The sequence below is a fragment of the Cheilinus undulatus genome, linkage group 7 (assembly GCF_018320785.1).
Source record: "Cheilinus undulatus linkage group 7, ASM1832078v1, whole genome shotgun sequence".
Taxonomy (NCBI): Eukaryota; Metazoa; Chordata; class Actinopteri; order Labriformes; family Labridae; genus Cheilinus; species Cheilinus undulatus.
In genome coordinates, this window is record NC_054871.1 from 36,239,538 (window position 1) to 36,265,592 (window position 26,055).

Below are 26,055 nucleotides of genomic sequence, written 5' to 3' on the forward strand. Positions count from 1 at the left end.
AATGAATAATTTTGCTAAGCCTTTGTTACCTGACAGATTTAGCTTCCAGCATAAACAGTGATAATACTGGTGCAAAAGAAAAAATAGGCTTTACGAGTTCAAAGATCAGTTTTTAAACATGAGTGGCAAAACTTGGTTTAAAAGTGGCAAAAAAGTTAAAAAAAAATAAAAAAAATAAAAAAAAGGGGGCAGAAATAAGTCAAAAGTTGCAACAAAGTAGCAAAAAAATGGGTTAAATAGCGAAAAAGGTGTTAAAAGTGGCAAAAACTGGTGAAAGTGGCAAAAAATGTGGCAAAAACAGGTGAAAGGTGACAAAGAAGTGGATGAATGGGTTAAAAATGGCATAAATATGGCAAAATTGTGTTAAAAGTTGCAATAAAGTGCGAAGAAGTTAGAAGTGGCAAAAAAAAGTGGCAAAAGGGGTTAAACAGCAAAAAAGGTGTCTGCAGTGGCAAGGAAGTGGTGAAAATGGGTTTAAAATGAATAAAAGTGGTGAAAATAAGTTAAAAGTGAAAAAAGTGGTGAGGATTGGCTAAAAGTGGCAAAAATTAGGATGACCAGGTTAATAGTGGCCCACGTTTTTGGAAATGGGTTAAAAGAGGAAAACTGCCACAAATGTGCCACAATTTTCAAAAACGTGTTGAAAATGGGTTTTATAAATTCAAAGTGGCAACAACTGGTGGAAGAAGTGGGGAAAAGCTGATAAAAGTGGCTGGATTAAACAATTTGAATACCAGACCCAATAATATCTTGACTCACTTTTTCAGCTCCAAAATGAGATAACCGTTATCCAGGATGCTAGCACCAATGCTACTGATCCAACACACATGTATTGGCATTTTACATAAATCACAACTGGGGAGGGGCCGTTCACTGGGTTTTCAGGGGCCAAGCCAATTCTGTAGGCAGGCCTGGAAATATCTTGTGGAAACAAGAGAGAGAGAGAGAGAGAAATAACCACCGGTCTTCTGAAGAAAATGTGTTCATAATATTGCATTCACTTCATGCTTAGAGAACTCAAACAAAGTCAATGCTGAGATGTCTTCAAACAAAGCAAGATCAGACTTTTTAAGTAAAAACTGTGGGGGTGATTTAGTGTCCAGGTTCTACCAACTTCCCAGTAGCCGCTAACATTGCTATTACTTATCCTTATCACTGCCCTCCTAAACAGCAACACTCGGTAAATGTCAGGCGACTGAGCAGCCACATCTATCTGACAAAGTGAAGTCATAATTTTAGCCAAGAGTTTGCCTCATTAAGAAAAGCTTAAAATTGCCATCTTGAGGCAGGATCACACATGGAGGAGTAAGGAGCTCCTGTGTGGAGTTCTCAGTTCCCGGTTGTGGCAGTGTTAAATATCGTTAGACAACTTCATCTTTCCACCTTGTGTCTGAGCTTCACTCTGAGATAAGGAACTCATGGACGGTGCAGCTAGGCCTTGTGAAAATCTTGCACATCGTGTGTTGCATGTTAGTTAGCAAGAGTATGCATGAGAGATCTAAAGACCTGTGGTAGAATATGTTTGTATGATTCCATCATTTACCCGATTGATTATTCTTGCTAGGTGGTATTGAACGCTGCAGTGGGTGGAACCCTGGGGTAAGACTTAGCACTGGATTTAAGTGTGCATGAACTGCTGTGTGTGTAATGTTATGTGACAGTGTGGGTCAGGGTAAAAAGTCAAATCAGTTCATATAAAACAAGCTGAATTTAAGATAAACCTCTGAAGTCCTGAACTCTGAGTGTGCCAGTGAAAGTAACACAATAACGAGATCCCTGCTTCCTTCATACTGTACGTGTGTATACTGTAGTAATGTTTGTGAAGGCACACACAGTACTGTTATTATATGAAAAACTTGGTTCAGTATTGGTGTTTGTCTGTTGTAAATGTCAGTTTAAGGACAACATCTACAGAAATAGAAAATACAGCTGGTTTAACTCAAATATACAGTGGACAAAACTCAAAACAAGGCAGTTTTTGTTCAAAGTAAACATGTTGGAGAGGCAAGGTATTCACCCAGCAGCAGAAATGTGTGTATATGATGTTCCTGTGTTTTCAGGGAGCGTGTGGGGGGGCCTGTCATGGAGGAGGTTAAAGGGAGCGTAAGAGAAGCTGAGGGTAAAGTGTGGATCATGTGTGCGGTGGGGGGGCTATAGGATCCCATCCATGAAGCTGGTGTCCAGCCGCTGGATGAGCACCCGGATAAAAGACATCTCCTTGCGGGTGTTCTCAAAGATCACCCTGGGGTCATCAGATTGGCAGCGCAGACAGTTGGGAGCCATGACCATAGCCAGGTTGTTAACATCCATCTTGGTGATGACCACATTGGCGGGCTGGGCAAATACCTGCAGACACAACATACAGCAGAATACAAAAGAGTCAACTCCAGTCAGACAGAAGGCATTTCAGGCATGTTAACTCTTTCTGTTTCTATTTTTGGCTATGAAAACTGCATTGTGATTGGCTCAGTGGTAACCTGACATGCAATATAGACTGTTTCATATATATACAAGGGATATACATCGACAAATCTCTTGTGCTTCAGCCTTTTCATAGGTGGGGGTTGGTGCTCTTAGAAAAGGACCAGAGATGTTAAAAAGATGATTCACTGGACTCCTTAACACACGTCAATTCACTGCTTCTTCATCAGAGCCAAACAGCAGAAGTGCAATTTCAAAAAGTTAAATACGCTCCTCCTTACAGAGCATCAACACTGATTGATCACTCAGATTGGGAAGTTAGCACACAATGAACAAATACTGTGGCAGCACTTAAATATAACCTTAATAGTATGAAAATATTTACAACATATATACAATACACCATATGTACAATACAAACAAAATGACAGATTGTTAGAGTGAAGATCCAGTGTGCATAGAAGCATTAGCAGCTTGAAGCTTAGTAAGATGAGCCTGCCTGGCTCGGAATCTATCTATCAGCTTTCAATGCTAGTAAAGAGGGCCAATGCCTCAAACAAAGGATTTCTACCCAGAATGCTGCAGTTCAAGTCCTGTTGGAGGCTAAATACCATCTTTAACTTGATATTTTAACCATGAGAAGTTTTTTGTCAAGCCAACAAAGCAGTTTTGCTTCATTTAACTCCAGTGAAGAGTTTTTTGCTGATTATGAAACACAATGAAATTAATGCTGATGCCTCTATTCAAGTGGTCCCCAACCTCTTTTTCTTAGCCCCCCACCATTAATATCTAGTTGATTAATAAAAGCTCAAACCCCCCAGGAGCCACTTAGAGAAGTTAATCAAATTTAATTGTTTCAATTGACAAAATCCAAACACAACAGACTTTCAAACGTTTGTTCTTGCTAAAAGATCTACGTCAGCTATACATTTTTATGACCAAGTATTAGGGCTTCTCTAAAAGAAACATGCATTTTTTCAGGTTTCAAAAGTTGTAAAACTACAGGAAAAATATTAAAACTTTATACTTTAAAAGTCAGAATCTTACATAACCAAAACTTTGAATTTTTGAGATTATAAAGCCAAAAATAGACAATTGTGTAGAAGAAAATCAGATCAGATATAACCTTTTTCCTTGCACAAGTCCTGCAGTTTAGAGCCTTATCAAATGATACTTCTTTCTTGGACTGATCATTAAGGAAATACTTGTGATTTTATCACAGAATCAACCTATTATCATAATCATCTGGACTTACAAGAGACAGTTCTGTAAACAGGATATCCAACCACTGTTTTCACTCTGGTTTGTCATAGATTCTTGACGTTACCATGTCGTGATTTCTATCTTTGAAGCCTGGACCCCAACTTGGGAACCACTGCCCTATATGACTTACAGAGGAGCTTTAACATAACTAAGTATTTATTTATAAAAACTGAACGGTCAATTTTGGCTAGGTTTAGGCACCAACCCTACTTGGTTACTTACAGTCAGTACTGAAGCACACACTGGATAAAAAGGGGGCTGTACTCCTAGATGAAACAAGTACATGACTCTGGTGTGAGAGAGCTCCCATACAAAAAGACACTCACAGAAAGTGAGGACAAGCCAATATAAGCCCAGGAGGGTGGAGTTCTTATGAGGAAATTTGCAGGAAATTATGGTTAAAATATTGCCTGTTTTACTATCTACATAGTCTGTGCGAGACACCATTCTGTTTTAATGATAATACTAAAAAATGTGATTGACACAGTAGTTCATAAGAAGTAGTCACAGCTGTTGACAGTGTTACAGCCCTGGCTGTGTTGTTTTATTGTGTTTTTATTGCCTCTGTGTTTTTGCACCATTTGTCTCTTTTATCCAAGTGAGAGCTCTGCCGCATAGTTCGTTTGTTCTCTATTGTATCGTGAGTGTGAGTCATCTGTCTCTGTGTGCATCTTTGTTTATCTCATGTGGTTGTGAGTGAGTGTGCTGTTTGTCATGTGTGTGAGGATCTGTGTTTGCCCCCCAGGTGGAGGACGCTGATAGGCTGATGGAGAGAGGGTGGAGGAGGATTCAAATATGGCAGCCACAGTTACTTCAGAATTTTCTGACAGCAGCGCTGGTGTTTTGTTTCTGGTCTCCAAAACTTAGTTTGAGTTTTAAATTGTGTGTTTTTGGATTATTCGTTAATTCTATATTCCTGTATTTTAAGTTTTGAAATTTATAGACTGTAGGGTTGTGTTTTTGGTGGTAATTCTTATTTTTGAGAGTGTCTAGTGCGTTTTTTTGTAGTCATAACCTTTTATTTTTAATTTATTTTTAATTAACGTCCCATATTTTTTTTTTAGATTTGTAATAAACATTTTTTGATTTAGGCTTTTATTCAGTTTGTTAGTTTGGGGTCTGAGGAGGGGACACTTCCTCATTAAAAACACACTATTATATATCTATCCCCTAAATGGGTGCATAACAGCAGTCACCTCAGAAATCTCAGCAGACATCTCAAAACATCTAAAAATAAAACTAATTTATCTTAACTGATACCAAAAGGACAGGAATCTGTGATGGAACTTAAAGAAGTTATTTACTCAAGAATTACATTTGGTTAAAGATTGTTTTTGTGTTGAAGAAAACTGTGTTTTGTGTATTTTACCTGTAGGAAGCGGATGAGGTAGCAGAGCACCAGTTTGTTGATGTGTGGCAGGCCCAGCACCACATTAACAGCTGCTTCTGGGTTGTCATAATGTTTGACACACTCCTCATAAAACTCATGAGGGATCAGTGGCTCCTCCAGCTCCCTGTACCAGAGCTTCAGCAGAGATGCTGGGGACACACAGAGACAGAGCAGGACATCCATGAAAGGCAAGTTTATTTATTTATTTATTTGAAAGCACATTTTAAAGCTGGTGAAGTAATCTGAACATCAACTCTGCCGCTGCTGTGCATGCATCAGTTCGGGCTTCAGGGAGTAAGTGAGGACTCTACGAGAGAACTGAAGTTATTCACCTTGAAAATCAATCATGTTTGCTATGACACCACCGTTGTATACCAAAGAAGAGCAGCAGTTAGCGTGTTCTTATCTGCTCAGTGCGCTATCAGTGTGTGTGTGCATGCGTGGGCGAATGTGTTTACCTGGGATGTGTGGGTCTTCCAGTCCTGTTGGGATTTTCCATTGGTCCACTTGCAGCTTGAGAGCATTGACTTCATCTATGTCCCCTGGTACCCTGTGGATCAAAGTTCACAGGATGATCAGATTTTCCGCTGTCCTGTCAGTCATCAGTCTTTAATGTGGGTACCCTGTGTACCCTGGTCTGTGCAAAGATGTATTAAAATCTAAAAACTTGCTAACAGCTGGACTGACAGGAAAAAGGAAGGAGTTGAGGGATTCTGTCACTCTGGGAAAACATACCTTGTAAATTAAGCAGGAAGACTGTTTTATTTCCTTTCATCCTTTCACGCATTAATAATCACTCATTCCCCTGTCTCCCTTTTTCCACTCTGGTAATGAGCTAGTATGGGAGTCTACTCACTTAAATTCTGAGTCAATCCTGTTTGTTCAACTTTTTTCAATCCAATCTTCCTGCAGCTGCCGTATTTAAAGGGGACATATTTTACCCTTTTAAGGCAAGTTTATATTGGTCTCAGAGGTCCCCAAAACATGCTTGTGAAGTTTGTTGCTGAAAAAACACTTTAGTGTAGGATTTTTTCATGTCTAAAAACCCCTCTGTTTCAGCCCTTCTCAGAACGAGCCATTTCTGTGTCTGTGGCTTTAAATGTTAATGACCTGTCTGACTCCACCCCTGACCACACCCCTCTCAGGAAATGGTTGTGGCTCTCCTGATGTTACAATGTTGCAGACACTTTTATCCAAAGTTACGGACCTGACTGGGATTCCATCAACCTCTTAGACCATAGTCAGGAGGGTAACCATCCAGCATCTCAACTGATAGCTGAGAGGAAGATAAGGAGAGAAGTGTGGAATTTTCCTCCAAGTGGGGAGGGCCAACCAAACCTGGGGGCGGGTGCTTACTCCCCATGTGAGGTCAAAAGGGTAAAATCTGAGAGTGGCTTGTTTCAGCTCACATTTTCTGAAAGGTGTGGGGTGGATAGTTCTGGTACTTGAGGGGATTGTGGACAGGCCAGGGGCACATATTTTTGTTAGAAAGGCTTGAAAAAGTGATTTTTGCATAAAATGTCCCCTTTAAAAATCTATCTCCTCTCCTCTGCAGTCAGTAGTTTCAGTGCGACCACTACAACCTTCCTCCACCCCAGCCACCTCCATTACATCTCATCCTTGTCCAGGTCCAGCTCATCTGTCCTGCATCCCTTAATCACCCCTTCTAAGTCATCTCATCAGTGTCCGGTTAATTGGTTAATTAAGCGTAAGCATGCCTGGTTGTCTGTCTCTATATGTCAGCCCTGCGATTGACTGGCAACCAGTCCAGGGTGTACCCTGCCTCTCACTCAGCTGGGATAGGCTCCAGCCCCTGCAACCCTGAATGGGATAAGCAGTGAAGAAAAGGAATGTATAGATGGATGGATGTCCTATGGGTTGGGCCAATCCTGCCCATGATCAATTATTTTCCCACATAAAATGTATAGAACAAAAAAAGGCTCTATAAGTAAATAAATAAAAAACAACTGCCTACTCCAAAATATACAGTCATGTTTACAGAGAAACTGATCGACAATTCAGTAGTTTAACAGCTAAATAGCTTAAATATGGAAGAAACCAAAGCAAAGCTCAATGAGATTGATCATACATGCAGTGTAATCCAAAAAAATAATCTACCAAATACATATAATCATGTCATGCTGTGAAGCAGCAGGATAAGTACAAAATTTGATGTCTGCATCTAATGACAGAGTCAGCTGATCACCAATAAACTGTCTGCTGGCTTAGACATCTGTTTGTTCTGCTCACTATTTTTATTCGAATAAAATACAGTGTTTTGTCTCCGAAGAACAACTGGCAACCTATTCAAAAACCCATAAGGACCATTTTTAATGCTTTATCAAATTATCTAACAATTATTCACATAGTATTTACTGATCAATCTGTGTTTTATAAGAATAGATAATTATATGTTGTCCCAGAGTCTCTGGAAATAGTTGAATTCATCGTATATGACATTTCAAGTACATAGGCCTTTTATCAAATAAATCTCAACCCAACCATCGTTAACATTCATCCTTATAATAACTAAATTAAAATGATGAAGGTAAAACATGTTTGAATACAGAAAACTTCCTCCTCCTTTTTAATTTAATATTTAAACTTTGAACACTTCACACCATTTAAACAGTAACTAAACATTCATGTCATAATCTTTATAGCCCTCCCTGCCCATCTGCTCCCTCCTCTCACTCACCTGAAGATGCCTTCTGTCTGGTCCCCATTGAGACCCAGAACCTCTTCAGAGAGGCGGGTCTGCACCCAAGGCAGCTGGCTGTCTGGATACCTCTCCTTCTGGAGAGCCATCACCTCCTCCAGGGAGGAGCCAAACATGGAGGGACTGAAGATGGCATTCCTAGCGTGCTTGATCTCCTCTATACATGGCTTCTGTAGGCCCTGTAGACACACAAACACACAAATGCATAAAAGAGCTGATGCTGTTAGAGGAGGGCAGATGAAGGGCAGCTCTTTCAGAAAGCAGTCAGACCAAAAAAAAAAAAAGAGATGGGAAGTCAAATACTCAGATTTCAATAACAAGAAAAGTGTTAACTCTCAGTACATACAGCTCATTAAAGGCTGTTAGCAACGATCAGGTTAACACTTGTGAAACACTGTGGTGTCCTAAAAGTGACAAATGATCAGTCACACACACGCTGAGATTTTGGCACAACAAGCAACGCAGGCTCTGAGCCAAACTGCCTGCCAGCACACTCACACTTACACAAAACACACATACACTCATATGTGATATGATGTCAAAGGAATGTGCATTTATGCAGCTAATTTTAACACAGCCACTATCTAACTCATACACATAAATATATGCATTAAATGTGTATGTACACTGAAGCTATATACTGAATGTAGTCCCCTGCACATACACGTTGCACTGAACCTGTTGAGCCTTAGCAAAGGAGGAAAAAACATGGCGAGATTGGCTGAACCTTTGCAGAGCAGAAACATGAAGAAAAGAAAGATGAAAACAGCTACTTACTTTCTTAGCTCCAGTCAAAGCTGCCTTTGTCAGCTTCCTGTAGCAGTATTTAGCATAGCTGCTGATGGCCACCCCTGGAGTAACAGAGAGATATTAAGCCCATTAGATTATTTCTTTGTCATTTTTCAAAGATGCACTGTGTCATTAGAAATCATTTGTTTCTGCTAAGAATGTAGGAACTTGCTGTTAACGACTATATCATGTAAAAACAAGACAGCACATTTCTGCAGGGCTGCAAAGATGCACATATGTGTGCTGATACTGTATGTCTTATGCCCTATTCGCATGGGACTAGTATTACCTAGGGACCTCCGGTAAACCGCAATAATCACGCAGGAGGTCTGTGTCTTCAATCCTGTGTGAATCGACCATGTCTGTAATTCCCTACCATATTTCAGCGCACACAGAGTTCTAATCACATGCCAATAAGCATCTCTGTAATTTAGGGTAGTAATTGTGTTTCTTAGCGGTCTATGCGGCTTTTCTTGAGCCTTTTCTGATTGAAAAAATAAGAGAGGTTCTGTAGGAGATTGTTAACAAAGTTTTAACACATATAGTTTATATATAGCGCTTGTCTTTTCATAAATTTCAGCTTAAGTGTAAAAATGGCTTGATGTTACTTATTCGTCTAATCGCTGCTGTCCAAATGCCTGATCTTATATCAGTATTATTTAGACGAACATTTCATACATAACGACAGTTTACGATTTGAAATGTGTCACTCAACATTCGGTAGTTTGGCTGCAACAGCTGATCTGCACAAGGAGGGGTTGTTGTGCATGCGTAATGACCCCAAATTTATAGAGCACAGAATAACATCAACATCAACTGCATAAAAACGGTCACAAGTAACAGGAGAGGTTCACATTTAACATTAGATGTCTCCTTTTCTCATGCATTAACGGGAGGGATGTTTGACTTTCTCTTCCCCTCTCTGATCAGCTGCAACCTCGACGCGTAATGGGAGAGTTAGAGGAATCATTTCACAAGTTAATTGGTCATGGACAGCTAGCTACTGATCTAAAAATGTTTAAAAATATATATAGAGAGAGGGAAAAACACTTAGGCGCATGGAGTATACTGAAAACTCCGGCAGGAAACATCACCTATAGAACGTGATGTGCACAACATTGCATTGCATTTTTTGTGTGGATTTTAGAAATTAAAATTCATGCATTTTCATTGCTGCAGCCATGCAGCCACCCGTATGTTTTTCTTCAGAAATATCTGTCAATTTTAGTACATTACAGACTTTGCTTATAGCGTTAGGGGGTAATTCGTAGATTATCAGAGGTCCACAGGTAAAATAAAAACATCTAATGTATCATTTAAGTATGTGATCAGAGAGAAAAAACTAAAACTACATTTGGAAATTAAGCTTTATTCAAAGATATGAATAAATATTATTAGAGAATCAGGCTTTGGTGAAATATATGAATGAACACATTTTTATGACCTTTAAAAATTATTTGTAAAACACTTAACAGAGACAAAGTACTCCTTTTAGCATACCTTTTACTTTCTGCAACTAGTATCACCCCTAGAAAGCGGTACATTTGTTCATATTAACAAGAGATTACAATTTAGTTAAATTTAATAATCCTCTAAGGACTGATCAATAAACATTTCCTGTCTATTTTATATTTTTGATCATATTTGAATTGTTTGATAAAGCTAGTTTTTAATTTTAAGGGCTTTTTTAACCAATCCTTAAAAATGACTTTACACGTTCAGCATGATTCACCATGTAATGACCACTAGGGGGAAGCAGAGCACTACTACAGCTATATTCTTTATTTAACACCTTTTTAAGGATTGAAGGATTATTTAAGACTTTTTAAAGGTGATACCTCTTTCTTTGTCCTGCTCATGGACAATAGCTGAAGCCTTTTATTTAGCAGCTGACATAGCAGTGCTTTCAGCAGCAACTGATATTCTACATGGGATTTGGGTTTAGAGAGCATTGATTTCCTGTTTGCAGTGAGCCTGTTAACTGGTCAGGAGATATTTGTTGGATTATATATCTGTATCAGTTTTCCTTTTATCTGATATTTCATCCAGGAGTTCTCCAAAGACTGTCCTTAGGATCAATATCCTCCCATTTTACAAACCTCATCCAATTCTTCACCTCTTAACATCTACAAAATTACCATGATGGGGCGTAGTAATGAATGCTGAGGAATGCAACTGTTCCTATGAATGTGGAAATGTATTTTTTATTAGAGTAGTGTGGCCTATAATGGACCAAACTCCTGGTCAAAGGGACATACTCTGGAAGCCATGAATATCTGAAATCATGCTCATGGCAATTTAGGCAAGAAATTAAAACAATGCTAAGTTGAAATAAAGATTACCACTTCCATCAAAACCTTAGACATTTCAGTTCCCAGTGGAGAGAGGCTGTCTTTGTGTATGTTTCTGTCTCACCCTTGGTGTCATTGAGAGGGTCCATGTGTCGGTAGATGTAGCCCTCCAGGTAGTTGTGAAAGCGTGGTGTGGGGGGGAAGAAGGCCAGACAGATGGCCATCAGCTCCCAGCCTCGCTCCAGGCTGTCATAGCGGAAGTTTTCTGTGGTTTGACGACACAGCTGGATGTAAAGCTCATCACGCAGACCCTGGTTGCTCCACCCACGCACCACCACCTAACAGAGACAGGTACAGAGCAAGGTGAATGGACAGGAATAACTTAATCTAATTTTATTTATGAATGAAAGTCAAGACAAACATTGCATGATGATTTTAAAGTCATAGTTTGCACTGCAGTTGAAATGCATTATCCAGAGATATTTGTCTATCATTTCTTCACTCTCATTTGCATATATCAATAAGGGTGGACCAAATATAATCTGACACAACAAACATCATCCTCTTTTTAACAGACTGCTGCTATACTTAAAGCATTTTAGTTATTTGCTTTGTTTTATAGCCCCATTACTTGACTGTTTTATTTTGAGGCCCTGCTCTTATTAGCCAGTTTTATATTGTAGCAGAAAATAACTTTTGGTTTAGATCCCACACAGCTTTATAAAGAGGCCCCTGGTATTTTAATAGCTTCCCCTCAAAGTCACACTGTGAGCAAGGACACGCAGCTTCACAGTGTGAAGCCTTGTGCACACTTCAGCAGTCCTGCAGAAAGGAACAGAGACAAGTGATGCTGGTTTAGTCTGCAGTCTGCAGATGCTGCATAACTCGTCATACTGATTCAATAAAAGTTATTTTGTTACTGAAAATGTTTCTGCAAACAAAAGTTGAAGTTGTAATGCAGCATCAAGGTCAACATAGCAAAGTCTAAACATGTCATAGGAGTAACGACGTGAGGAGTGAAGGAATAAGTAAAATAAGGGGTTATTAGTGGTGTCTTTGTAGATGGTGTCCACAGACCTCTAGAGCCACAGAGTAGGGGTCAGCCTTAGAGCGCCGGTCTCCCATGTAGGTCTGGATGAGCTTGAAGATGTCCACTGCTTCCCTCTTCACGGTGCGGTCTGAGGTCACAATCATGGGCTTCTTAATGGGTTCGCTGCTCCAGGCCAGCATGTTGGCAATAGACACCTTTCTCCTAAACAGACCCTGAGAAAACAAGCAAGCAAGGCATGGGGGAAAACAAGATGAGTACAGGAAAGGGAGTTGGAGAGGTTGCAGAGATGCACTTTTTGGCATTTTAGTGTTCCCCTAACCCTGCTTGGAATTTCTCCTGCTTTGCAACAATGATCAAAATACAAACAACAATAGTGTACGTACAACAGTGAAAGATGACATTGCCACAGCTAATCAATATGATATGATAAACTATGACAGGAAGGGAGAGAAAAATTTAACATACTTCCACTTTTCAGTTTAAGACACTTTTAAGATTTGAAAGTCCCCATGAGAGAGACCTCCTTTAATTTCCATTCCTGAACAAACAAAAAATGTCACTAATTTTTTTTCTAGTATAGCAAAATTCCCTTTTTATATACAAAAACAAAGGCCTCAAAAAAATCCATCGATCTTCTTCCACGGATCCAGGGCCAAGTCGACCCAGACATCTCTCTCCCAAGCAACATTTTCCAGTTCCTCCTGAGGGATTCCGAGGTGCTTCCAGGCCAGATGGGATAGATAACCCTTCCAGTGAGTTCTGGGTCTGCCATTGAGTCTCCTCCCAACTGGACATGCCCACAGGACCTCCACAGGGAGGTGACCAGAAGGCATCCTGATCAGATGCTGGAACCACCTCAACTGGCCGATTTCAATCACAGGAGCAGTGGCTCTACTTTCACTACGGCTGTCCAAGCTTCTCCCCCTATCTCTAAGACTGAGCCCAGACAACCTACAGAGGAATTTCATTTCCATCACCTGAACCTGTGATCTCATTCTTTCCGTCATTACCCAGAGTTCATGACCATAGGTGAGGGTTGGAACGAAGATCGACTGGTAAATTGAAAGCTTTGCCTTCTGACTCAGCTCCCTCTTCACCACAACGGTTCGATACAGTGTCTGCTAAACTGCTGATGCTGCACCAATCTGCCTATCAGTCTCACGGTCTATTCTACCCTCACATGTGAACAAGAGCCCAAGATACTTGAATTCCTTCACTTGGGACAAAGACTGACTCCAATGTTCTTCAAGGAGGAGACCGAGTCTGAAGACCTAGAGGTAGGCTTATTGATATCCTTGGCAGAGGTCACTGGGTTGGTCAAAAAGCTCCCCAGTGGCAAGGCGTCAGTTGTAGATGAGATTTGCCCTGAGATGCTGAAGGCTTTGGACATTTTTGGGCTGTCATGGCTTACAGGCCTTTCAATGTCACATGAAGGTCTGGGACAGTACCTGTGGAGTGGCAGATGGTGGTGGTTCCCATTTTTTTCAAAAAAGGTGACCAGAGGGTGTGCTCCAATTATCTGGGTATCACACAGCCTTTTAAAGGAAAGCTTTCTCGAGGGTGCTGGAAAGGAGGTTCCACCTGATTGTCGAACCTCAGATTCAGCAGGAGCAATGTGAAATACGTCCTGGTCATGGGAGCTCTTTACTCTTGTAGGGAAGGAGCATGGGAGTTTGCTCATACTCAAGGAAAATCAAATGTTAAAATAACAGCACAGGAACAATCTTAATGCTGGTGGACGTTGGACTCAAAAAACAACAACAACAAGAGGGAACAGCAGCTGTTAAGGGCTGAATACCTCAATTATACAGTGCTTAACAAATGTATTAGACCATCCTAACCCTAACCAAAGTAAGGTTTATGCCCCAGCTGCCCTAAATTAACAGCATTAGTAATTACCAAAATCATTTTTTATGTTTCTACAATGGTTAATACACCAATATGTAGAAGCTCTTTCACCAAAATGATAATTTTAATGCTAAAATATAATTATTATTGTTACCCATGAATTTTCAAATTTACTGATTTACAAAAAATGGAAAAAATAATAAAGCACATTATTATTTCTTGATTAATACGTCAAATTATAGTTATTTACTTGCATTCCTGAACAGAAAAATTAGTTTTAGTGGTTGAATGTTATGCTTGATTAATTTCTGACATCTCAGAGAAGCCCAGAGAGCCGGCTCAAATTTGGGTGAATTCAGTTTGAAATCCCTCATTCCTGTTCAAAATGGTAAAACGTGGAAAGCTCACTGAAAATGAAAGAGTCCACATTAAAGCACCTTATGATGCTGGATGGTCTTTGAAACAAATATGACAGGTGGTCAAATAAATTTGTTAAGCACTGTATGTGCCTTATAAGCGTCGCTGTAGTCTGCTGTGAGCATTAGGGTTTAAAATCTTCTGGAAAGGCTACAAAAGTGTGCAGTCTGCTAAAGACAAATGGTACTATGGATTTTTTAACCGTAAATCAAATACTATGGCCCCAGTAAATGATTTAACTTCAAATTAAAGGATAAGATCAGCAGCCAGCATTAGAGGAAAGTATCATGGATACTCTGAAAGTGTGGCAACACTGCTGACAGAAAATCACACCCAGATTAAGAACTTGTTTTGTACTTTAGATAGACTGAATAACTCCTTGGTTTCAATTTTTGTTTTATAAAGTGTGTTACAGCCAAACACTCGACAAACAAACCTCTGAACCTCACTTCCTTCTCCCTGATTAACATTCCCAGCACAAACTATGACCTCCTTTATTACTGTTATGAAGCAAAACCTGATTAGTGATTAGCTGATTGCTAATTAGCAGTGTTTTCTAATATTACCCCACGTAAGACATCAACAGCATTATATTTAACGCGGTGTACAAGAACCTGTTCTCATATCTACAATTGTATGTGGAAAGACAAATTACAGTGAAGTCTATTCAGCTTAAAAAAGTTTTTTAAAAGTGCAGAAAACAGAGGAAATGAAAGAACAGAGTCTTTAACTGTGGTATATTTATGCATGAGAAGAAACTATTTAAAGGCATTACACAAATATCTTGTTTTTTAAAAATAAAGACAGAAATAGCTACAAAAAGATAAAGATCTTGATTCACAGAGACAAGGCACATCACTATGTGTATGATGTAATTCTTATATTTCAAAGTCAGACACACATCCTCTGGAGTACCTGTGTGTGTTTGTTGAAGTGCTTGGATGCCCAGTTCTCGATGTCGGTCTCTGAGGAGGGCTTTCTCAGTGTGAATTCTGGGAAAATGCCACAGCTGGCGCTGGGCATCATATTCCTGGCATTTCGACTGGCCTCAAATTGGGCACAGGCTCCGAGGTCCTCCGACTGACAGGTGAAGACACAGAGAGTGAGACAAAGACATAAATGGAGAGAGGAAAGAAGGAAGGTCAATCATCTTTGTGCTGCAGAACATTTAGAGTGAGAGCTCAAAGTTTCTTCAACGCTCACAGGAAGCAGACTGGGATTAAAACTGACGTGTTAATACGACACTATCCGCAAGGTTATTTCAGTGCAACAAAGACTCTATTCATTCCTTAGGGTGTTGTTTTGAATAGCAATCTAGACAAGCAGCTCTGAATCAACAAAAAAACAACAGAATAAAGTTTTTCATATACTGCCATGAACATCACTGCTGCAAGAGTCTTTTACAGAGAACTGGTGCTTCTTCAGCTGTAAGATAAATACTAAAGGCGAGACCATAATGGTATTGCAAATATTAAGTTGCATAGCGTTACTTAAATATTTTTTTCAGCTATCGACAAAATAGATTACATTGTCTTTGTGCAAAAGAAACTGATAACTAAATCTCTGCATCTCAAGTGTATATATTATAGGTTTTAGGGTTCAGATGGACCTTTAAATACTGTGATGGTCAGCTGTTTGAACACAATGGTTAACATTTATATCTTTGGGCTTAAACTCACAATAACTACAGAAGACAGTGAGACTTGCAGCTCACTTCAGTAATCCAACAATCCATCCATTTTCAGGGGGGCTGGAATATCCCAGCTGTCACTACACCAGAGGCAGGGTACGACCTGGACTGGTTACCAGTCAATCACAGGTCTGACATGCAAAGACAAACAACCAGGCACCCTCACACTCACACCTAGGGCCAAGTTATAGCCACCAGTTAATCAAAAGAGCATCTCTTTGATATGAGGATACCTGTGGCCCAGCTCTAGAACATTTTTCCACCAGCTCACTGTAATTACCCACAAATCCTTAAGGTGTAAGTTATGATGCAGCAACTGTGAGGCTGACCCTTAAGTGTTGTCAGTGTAAGACTATTTACTTTTATCTCAAGATTAGGGAATAGTTTGTACGGACATCAACCTCATATCTGAGTGTTCAGTAAAGAGCTGGCATAAAGACTTGGTGAACTATGGCAAAATAGCACAACTATTACATTCAAACAACATCATTTATAATGTTTAAATAAACTGCTGATCTATGAGCCAGTTTAAGTTATTATAGTCTCTAGCAGAAAGTAGATTCTGCTTGTGTGTTTACTTGTATAATCTCGTTCATTTTTTTGTCTAAATGGTTTTTATTATCAGTACTTGGATGAATATAGATCATCGAGTATAAAACGATTAATTAAAATCAACTTAGTCTGATGGTTTTTGTGCTTTTGATTCCTAAAACTCATATTCCTTGTCTACTTGTATTGCCTTACATAGCGGACCTGACTCTGGCAATATGGCATTGTTGTTGATGTGACGCCAGTCGGTCAGTGAAGCGTCTATATATATTATGTCCATGATTTAAACCGCCCTAGGCTGGCTATGCTTTGCTGCTCCTTCTGCAAGCTGCTTTTTACCTTCCTCCACCCCAGCTCCTCCTTTATGCTATATCTTACTTAATCAATGTCATTCTGTTGTCATTGATGCCTGCTCTACTCTAGTTTATTGCTGTTTCTCTCCCTGCCTCAGGCTTTCCTTGTAGGCACAGGAAGAGCAGAAATGTGTGCCACACCACCAAATATAATTAACAGCAATGAGAGCAAACTGACAAAAGGGTCCTGACTGAACTGAACACAGTCACTACTGGTCTATGTGCAAGGTGACACCAGGTAAAACTTCCCCCTCCTCAGTTTTGGCTAAGGTTTTACAAAGGGCCCCTTCTGCAGTCTGTGTATCTATCGCATCCCCTTGTATTTCATATTACACTTACACTCTGCTCTTTCTTTTCTTTCCAAGGTGGATTCAGCTGAAGCATTGCAATGCTTCAGTATCAAGCTCAGCTTGAAACTGAAGCATTACAATGCTCAATTTAAAAAGGGGGGAAAACATGAGGAAAAAAAACGTTTGGAGTAGAGAACAGCAGAAAGGAGCAGCAGCCTATTTTCCTTTTGGCTAAGTGCTTTATAGTCCTCTTATCTCCTCTGGGCCTCTGAGGCCTCAAATAAAGGCACATGTCATGCCAACCAGCACCAATTTGTTCATTTCATGTCTGTCTATTTAAATCACATTAAAAGAATCCTGAAGCTTGTCTATTTGTGAAGGAATGTAGGTGTTGATATATTTTGGAAAATTAACATGACTTCCTGACTAATGTTATTAGTGATTATTAGATTTTTAAATTAATTTAAATGAACAAAAGGACTTGCTGTTAGATGTTGCAACATTTTAAGAGTACACTTAATCTGCCCTTAGTAAAACCAACAGCACTTATGCATGTCTAAAATTCTGTAACCTGACTGGACTAACAATAAACATGAACACATATCTAGTGAGCAGCAGTACCTGTGAGGGGTGAAGGTAAGGCTCAGGGGAGGCTAGGTTTGTCTGGACAGAGAGACTTTTCTCCAGAAGGGCCTGGGGGAAGCCCAGCCGATCAAAGGTGCTGCGTTTCCAGTGGTGTCCATCGCTCTGCGCCAGCGCCTCATCCTCACTGAACGCCCTCACCACCGGCCCTGGTAATGGCAGAGGCACTGCCCCGTCACTCTCATAGCCATCTTTGGAACCTCCACTCTGGGACACGCCCCCACCCTGCCCTGAGTCCCAACTGCTCCTCTGTTTCATAACCTGCTGGGCCTCCCGTGCCAGCCTGGCCTGGGCTAACATTGCCTCAGATGCTGTTCCCACCAGCTCCCCCTCCAGCCCCCCACAGCGGGCCAGTTCCTGTGGGAGGGAAGGCTTGCGGCTCTTACGTTTGCGGTTACCTCCAGGAGAGAAGGCCCCAGGGCCGAGGGCTGAGGAGGATGACAGGGTGTGGGTCTGACTGGATGACCAGGATATAGAGTCCTCATAAAGTAACCTCTGACCTCCCTCTCCACCCTCCCCACTGTAATCCAGCAGCAGGCGGGGGTCCCTGATCAGAGACTGGCTGTGTTGCAGAGTGTAGGACCCTCCATATGAGCCGCCGTAGCCCCCTGTGGTGCCGTAACGCAGCAGACGATCAGCAGTCTTAAAGCGTGGGCTGGAAGACGATTGCTCCACGTACACCAGCTGTTTCACATACTCCTTCCCCACAGGACTGTACTCCAGACTCTGCGTCTTTTCTGGACACTTCTGCCGGGTCAGAACCAGCTGGCCATACGGTGACTGGCCCTGTTTTGGGGAATGATAAATGGGGGCAGATGATTTGCGAGCAGGTGACTTGCCATAAAAAGAAGAGTCAGAGAGGTGCATGTCAGTCGGAGGCTCTTCGTATATGGGAGGGGGCTGGTACTCTGATGGGGGCTCCTCATACAATGGAGGTTCGTAGGCGTAGCGGGGCGAAGGAGGCTGGGAGTCAGCTGAGGAGCGGCGGTGGGTGCCGGTGCCACCTAGCTCAGCTCGTTTCAGAAAGGGGGACTGGCGACGGTCGGCATAGAGAACAGGAGAGGCATCAGGTTCTGAAGGGGGGTTTCCACCAGAGGAACGGCGGGTTCTTGAGGTGGTTCCTCCCCCAGAAGGAGGACCAGGAGTGGGTGGGTCACAAGGGGAATAACCATTTCCCTGATGGGCTAGGAAGCTGGGCTCTCTGTCTGTCACCTTTATAAGCATTCGCTCCTTCGTACCGGTGTTCCATCTGAAGGGGGAAGTCCTGAGAGCAAGAAGAGGAGGAGAGAGATGATTTAATTAAGGGTCAGGGTGCAGAGTGATAAAAAGCTGTCTGTCACTTTCATACCACAGGGCCTGAAAATACTCAGAAGAAGCGCCTCTTAATAAAATCCTGTCTGCTCTTCATAATTCCTACATGTTCCTGTAGCCACCTTATACTTGCTGCTCAGACTGTACTAATTATCTTCATGGCCAAGGGTCTAAAATGAATTTTTTTTCCCCTCACCATCTTCTCTTGCTGAACATTCCTACCTATAAATCCATTTCTATGTCTACCACTTGTAGACTTAGGTTGAACACTTAAAAGGTACGAACCTTGAGTCAGTGTTATTTGACAGTAGAAATATGAAACATCCTGCAACCTTAAGCCCTGAACATTCTTTAATTAAAAATGAGCTGGCAGGAGCTTATGTTATTCCTTGACATGGCCCAGCTTTGATAGAAATACTCTGTTGTTAACCTTTGGTTTAATTAATAAAATCTGGCATTTACACTGCAATAAAGTATGCAGAGATCTGCAAAGATTGTTCAGGACAGATCAGGAATCTGAACTTTCAGTTCTTAATTAGTGAAATAGATCCCCAGATTTTAAGATGCTATGACCCCAGTGATTAAAAAACAACAATGCATTTGTGATACAAACCTCGCACAGTGGTCAGACTTCAGTGGTTAACACTTGTATAATTACACAGACATCACTGATAAGATAGAGTGAGATTTTTCTCATATGTTAACTTAATCACTTTGTCTAAAATCCAGTTTTTTAAATTTGTTTGACTGAGTGGTCAGTCATAAGTAGGAGAGTGGCATGATACTGGTTTGGTATTTGTGCTGACAAGCATTGTTATTTAAAATAAAAAATCAATAACAGTAATGGTGCTCTTAACAGATTTCCCTGGCAATGTGGCATGTGGATAGTGATAACAAAAATGGTGTTGGCAATGACAATATTAGAAATAACAAAATTGATGTTTTTCAAGATAATCAACTGGAGTATGCTTAAAACAGACATATGAAAATGTGTATAATTATTATATAAAAAATTCACGTTTATGTGTGTGTTCAAGATACATGTGGATGTAAATGAAAATGTGTATGTAATTTATATATACCCATATAAACTTAGCACAAATAGTATGGAAATTTGTGTTTGGTATATTATTACTTTTTGTAGCAATGCTTCTTGGCAATATAGCTTTAGATAGCCTGTTTATTTCCCTTTTAAATGGTGCCACATCCGTAAGGAACAGGTATTTGTAGGATGAGCAGCAGAGATAAGTGTGTGGGTTGCTCCCATAAAAACTCCGCCAAGTCACAAGGTTATAATAGTTTTGGATTTTTCTGTAGTTTTTATTTATATTTTGTTTTCACTTCCTTTGTTCAATTTTAGTTTATTTTAATAAGTTTCTACTTCTGGTTTGTTGGTTTAGTTCGTTTTTATTTGCATTTATTAACTTTAGTGTTAGTTTTAGTTGTTTTTTTTTTTTTTTTTTGAAACATGTCATGATTGAGTGAACATCATACTTCTACTTTAAAACATATTCAAACAGCCTGCACTTTACTTAACATTTATTTAAAGACTGTGTTTAAATACAACCCCAGGCATAAAGCTACCACTCTGTGAAGTATTATCTAATCAATTCAGGCACATCTACACTCCCCAGACTTGAGTTTAGGTGCCAGTCAGTATGATAGTGTCAAAGACTAAACTGAAGATATTTTGTTGCTATTTCTATTTTATTTTAGTTAGTTTTTTAAGCACACAATACAGTTTTAGTTTAGTTTTTTATCAGTGAAGCCTGATTTTTATTGAGTTTCAGTTTACTAAAATTATTTTTTGAATTTCAGTTTCGGTTATTTAGTTAGTCTTAGTTAACTATAATAACCTTGCCCTGCCAGTGCCAAACAGCGTATTTTGTTGTTGTTATTGACTCTTGTTTTTCTTGAATAAAAGTCATGTCAACAGGAGGATTAAAGGAGAAAAAATATCAAAATAATACCACAGAGCACTGCATAGAAGCAAAAGCATGAAGAAGTATCCATCAAATTTATACCTTTAGAAGGCATTTTACATTTTGTTATTCAGTATTATTCCTATATTTCATTAAACAGATATTGTGACACCCTGCTCTTTACAAAGGGAAAAGCTCCCATATATCCCAAAGCTTCCAGTAGCTCAGGTATGTTTCAAAATAGTGCCTTAAAGTTCCTGCTCTTGATATCAGGTGACATGCTGACAGCATTATGATGATGTTTAAGTCTAGAAACTACTTAATGATTGTCTTGCCACATATCAATTATTGCACTGATGTTATATTTATGTTATAGCAGTTAATGTATTACATATCGTATCATATTGTAAGTTACCCAGAGATTTTCACCCTAACTCATTAGACCGTTTCTCCAAAAACTGCTTATCATAGTTTAGCCTGCTCCAAAATGTAGCACCACAATTAGGAGGTGCAAATTTGTAGTTTCTTTTCTTTTTTTTTCTTCTTCTTTTGATTACGGAAAGTTAACAAACTTTTAACAGTAACCTGAAACTAAAGATGTAAACAGGACTTATTAAGTCTGAAAAATATCATGTTTATTGTTTAGGGGTATTTTGCATGTGAGAATGTGCTTCAAGCTAACCTTGGTTCTCTTATACTAAAGGTATTGCAGGCGGTTTAAGAGACCACACTCTTTAATTAGGGACACTGCCACACAGAATATCAAACAAACAGCAGCTTCTGGCAACAATAGACCTTTACATCATCAGTTCAAGTTCATTCACTCATTCCTCTCAATGACTGGGCCCTCACATTCTGCTCGTTTGTAAGAACAAGAGAAGGAGGAGGAGGGAGAGCAGTTTGGGATGGAGAACAAGAGTTGAACTGGGCGAGAGAGAGAGAAGTGTGACATCGATTTCAGTATTGGCCACCCTCTGTCTCCAAATACTTCCACACACTGATCCCCAGGGCCAGTGCTCAATAAAGGCAGTGTGAGTGTTTGTGCACTTGTGGATGTTAATATCCGTGTGTGTGTATGTGTTTAAAGAAATAAAGAAGGGAGGATTAAGCATTAAAAGGCCGTCCTGGCACCTATCACAAAATGCCCCACAGTCAGATCTCCAACCCACTTTCTTTCTCTTTCTTCCTCAGCCCATCCACCCCTCTGCTCTGAAGCGTCTTTTTTTATCTTAACTTTATCTGTTCTTTTTTTCCATTGGCCAGTCCTTTCCTTCTCTTTCTGCTGTTCTACTGATATCAACAATCCTTGCCTGTCTCCCTCCATTCCCATCTCTACAGCATCAACCTGAAAATTCATCTTTTCCCCATCAGGTTACTTTGACTAGACATAAAATCTACAAGTACTTAGTCAGTCTACACTGAGATACTCTACCAAGGTACCAGCAAATGCTACTGTGGATGAGAAAATAGCCAAAACCTAAGTGTGAGTGTTGAATGAACAGGAATCAACTGAAAAAGCAACTTCTGTCAGTTCAGTCAACAGCATTTTGACTCGCGACATAGATCTACCAAGCAATTCTATTTGGGATTGTTAACAACTTTTAAAAAGTTATGATATATTTTATTATTTTTTTCAAATTCTTCTTCTCAAAAGATACAGGGTGTCCAATCAACACTATTTTATATAACAAACTAGAAGTAATGTGTAGGCTGTTCGAAAAAATGACAAAGATGACATTGAAAAAGGACCATGATAAAAATGACGATAAAAAAATAAAATATTTTATCGTCATTTTTATCATGGTCCTTGAAAATGATGACAATGAAACTATGGAAAATACGCTTAAGTCCCAATGAAAATTATGACGAAATTTAAACAAATTCTGATAGAAAACAGACATAAATGACAGTGAAAGGAACAATGAAAATGGCAACAAAAACAATGACGGAAACACAACGAAGATGACGATGCCAAAAAAAATGATGAAAACGTTGATAAAAAAATGACAAAATTGTCAACCAAAAAAAAGGAAACAATGTAAAAACAACGTAGCAATAGAGGAATCTAGACTTCACACTAAGTGGTGGCTACAATAAAAGCAATAAATTATTGGTTATGCATAGATGCATAGATGTGTTTTATCTCTTACAGTATCATTTAGCTTGGTGGAGCACTGAGCTTAACTTTAATATATTCCATAAAAGTAGAGATGCCCTGCTGGAAACATTGCTGGAAAGCCTGTTTAGTTCCCTTTTACATGGTGTCACATGTGGGTTGTTCTCATGAAACCAACACAACCACATTGTGGAAGGAGGATCAAGGATGAATCTCCATGCTGACAAAGTTACACACTGTGTTAATTAGACGTGTTCCTGAATGATTATTTTTTCTCCAACTATGCCAGCATAGCAATCATGGGATCAGAGTGAAGAGCCATTTTTACCTCTGCCAAGGAAGTTATGTGATCGGGTGGGTTTGTTTGTTAGTTTGTTAGTTTGTTAGTTAGTTTGTTAGCTTGTAAGCAACATAACTCAAAAAGTCATGGACGGATTTTCATGACATTTTCAGGAAATGTCAGAAATGGCATAAGGTAAAACTGATTAGATTTTGGGTTGAATGATTCAGAAGGGTTGATACTAAGTAATCAAGTTATGTTTCTATGAAAGATGCTGAAAGTTTCTGTTAAAAAAAATGATTTAAAAGGGCCAAAAGCATGGCTTGAATCTTCTCAGTTATTCAAACTGATATTTACCACAACTTTATAACAATACAAAATATGATTTGTATGCTCTTTTTATGTTATAAAAACACTTATTCAGAAATATCAATAAATACTGTTTTGGAACACCCTGAACTTCACAAAAAAAAGAAAAGTGACTTTCTGTTTCCTTAGCATTCTGTTATGGAGTTAAAAGATAAACTGGGTGCTTTAAATGCAGTCTGTCTCACTAAGTCTGCTTCTTAGACACTTTGGAGATCAAAGACAAATAAAATGAAATATGAATGAAATGAAGAAACTCAAGAAAAAAGAAGTACAAGCCAAACAATGCAGTTTTCTGTGGCTTATATGACTTATCACATCTAACTGTTGCATCGATGTAAAGACAGCATATGCCTATCTGAAAACAGTTAATAAGCCACTCCTAGCTGTCCATATGTGGTCACTCTGAGCTGCTTTACCTCATGGAAACTTGAAGAGATCCATCGACTACATTACAGCTTCAGGGTACAAGCAGGACGTCTGCTCTGATATTGTCAAAATAAGATGTGCATATATTTTATTAAAATCTTGCTAGGATTATGTATGACCGTGTCTTAGGGCCACCCAAATAGATAAAAAAACAAAAGGGATCTGTTCATTTTTGAGGAGAAAAAAGTCTACATATTTGAGACAATAAAGTCGTACATTTACAAAAGACAAACTCAGAATTTTGAAGTTAAAAAGTAAATTTACAAGAGAAAAAAAAAAATCCTAATTTTTTTGACAATAGCAACTTAGAAAAATGTAAAACAGTGTAAAGCCAAGAATTTACAAGACAGTCAAAATGGTGCTTTGGTGTTTTTCCTTATCGCAAAATCTCTACGTTTTGGTTCATATACATTTATGACTTTTACAGAAAAAAAAAAACTACTTTTTTTAAGTTAACACCTTTTTTCCTTGAGAATTTTAAACGTATTGCTCAAATAACAGATTCTCTTTATTGATTTTATCTGTAAATGTGGTCCTTATATGGCATCATAGTAAGTGGAAGGTTATACAGAGATATTTTTGCAAGAAGTGAATGAATGGCTATTACATTGGGATTTGTCGATATAAACTACCAAAACTGATGTTTAATTTTTTTAAGTTGGTCCTGCTGAACTAAGCCGTGTTTTTTTTAGATTTAAGTGGGCCTACTGGCCTAGTGGTTATATTCATGAGTCCCATACAAATAGGGTGTTGTCCTCAAAGCTGGAGGCCTGGGTTGAAATGCAGCTTGTGGCTCCTTACCCACGTCAGTCCCCACACTCTCTCTCCCCTGTTTCCAAAGCTATCCACTGTTCTGTCTCTACAATAAATGCATAAAAGCACAAAAATAACTTAAAGAAAAATTATTGTCATGTAACTGTCACTGAGAGAATTTTTGTGCTTAATAAATCAAAACAACTTTCACTATAAAAGATCTCAATGTGTAAATTATTAAGGTATTATTATAAAGATAAAAGGTACTTGTACACCTAAAGTACATACTTAAACAATCATGTGAGCAGTAGAGTGGAGATTCAGAGGATACAGTGGCATTTTTTAAGCTTTACAAATATAAAACCGCTTGTGACAGCTAATCTCCATTGAGTTGATGTGATTTAGAATGTAAAAGCACTGCTAAGTGCAGTGTGAAGGCCACAGAGGGTAAAATGAAGAGTGTGCTGCAGGACTGCTGCAAACACAAGGAATGCCTCTGGTCCCTCGCAAAACACCTTCAAGGTCAGGTTTGCTGTGCCTGTGGCACCTTGCACTGATTCATTGACTTGCTGTTAAAGTGTGATAGTAAGTATGACACTGCAGCATGCCACCTATACTTGTTAAACTTTACATGATACTGAAACAATGCCTCTGTCTCTTGTATTTATCATTTCAGAATTGTAGCAGCTTGCTGCAGATTATCACAGAGGTTCCTGTGTATCAGTTTACAAACAGTCCAGCCCACACATTTACCACTACTACTCCTATATCTGTGGACATGTGGTTGTGGGTGAATGAGAAAGAAACAGCGAGTGAGAGAGAGAGAGAGAGAGGAGCAGAGCATCAGTGAGAGACACTTCACATATAACCAGATTCAATAAAGTGTGTGTGACAGCAGATCTTCCAGCCATCTGGACGGACAGTCCACAGCTGTGCCACTAGGCACTCCACCATACAAACACGTGCACACAAACGCACACACACCAGCAAATACAACCACACACCCAGACACACACTAGGAGGATCACAGATTTAAAGACTATTTGTTTCACTAAAGTAGCTTTCAGGTCACTTTCTTGTACAATCCAAGTCTAAAAAAGCCTTTCATAATTACACCACTGGTACATTTCTATTAAATTTATGATGCAACATCACAGAGATCTTA

At 39.4% G+C, this 26,055-nt stretch overlaps 1 protein-coding gene across 1 annotated transcript in view; it reads right to left on the reverse strand.

Annotated features, from left to right (window-relative positions):
• Positions 1-313: 313 nt before the first annotated feature.
• Positions 314-26,055, reverse strand: part of arhgap39 (Rho GTPase activating protein 39) — a 105,689-nt gene continuing 79,947 nt past the window's right edge. The window contains exons 3-11 of the mRNA XM_041791796.1: positions 17,693-18,977; positions 15,105-15,269; positions 11,951-12,136; positions 10,998-11,211; positions 8,571-8,644; positions 7,773-7,972; positions 5,533-5,624; positions 5,054-5,223; positions 314-2,346 (exon numbers count right to left, since the gene is read on the reverse strand). Of these exons, the coding sequence (XP_041647730.1) occupies positions 2,152-2,346; positions 5,054-5,223; positions 5,533-5,624; positions 7,773-7,972; positions 8,571-8,644; positions 10,998-11,211; positions 11,951-12,136; positions 15,105-15,269; positions 17,693-18,977 (2,581 nt within the window). The 3' untranslated portion in view covers positions 314-2,151. The remainder of the gene's footprint in view (positions 2,347-5,053; positions 5,224-5,532; positions 5,625-7,772; positions 7,973-8,570; positions 8,645-10,997; positions 11,212-11,950; positions 12,137-15,104; positions 15,270-17,692; positions 18,978-26,055) is intronic.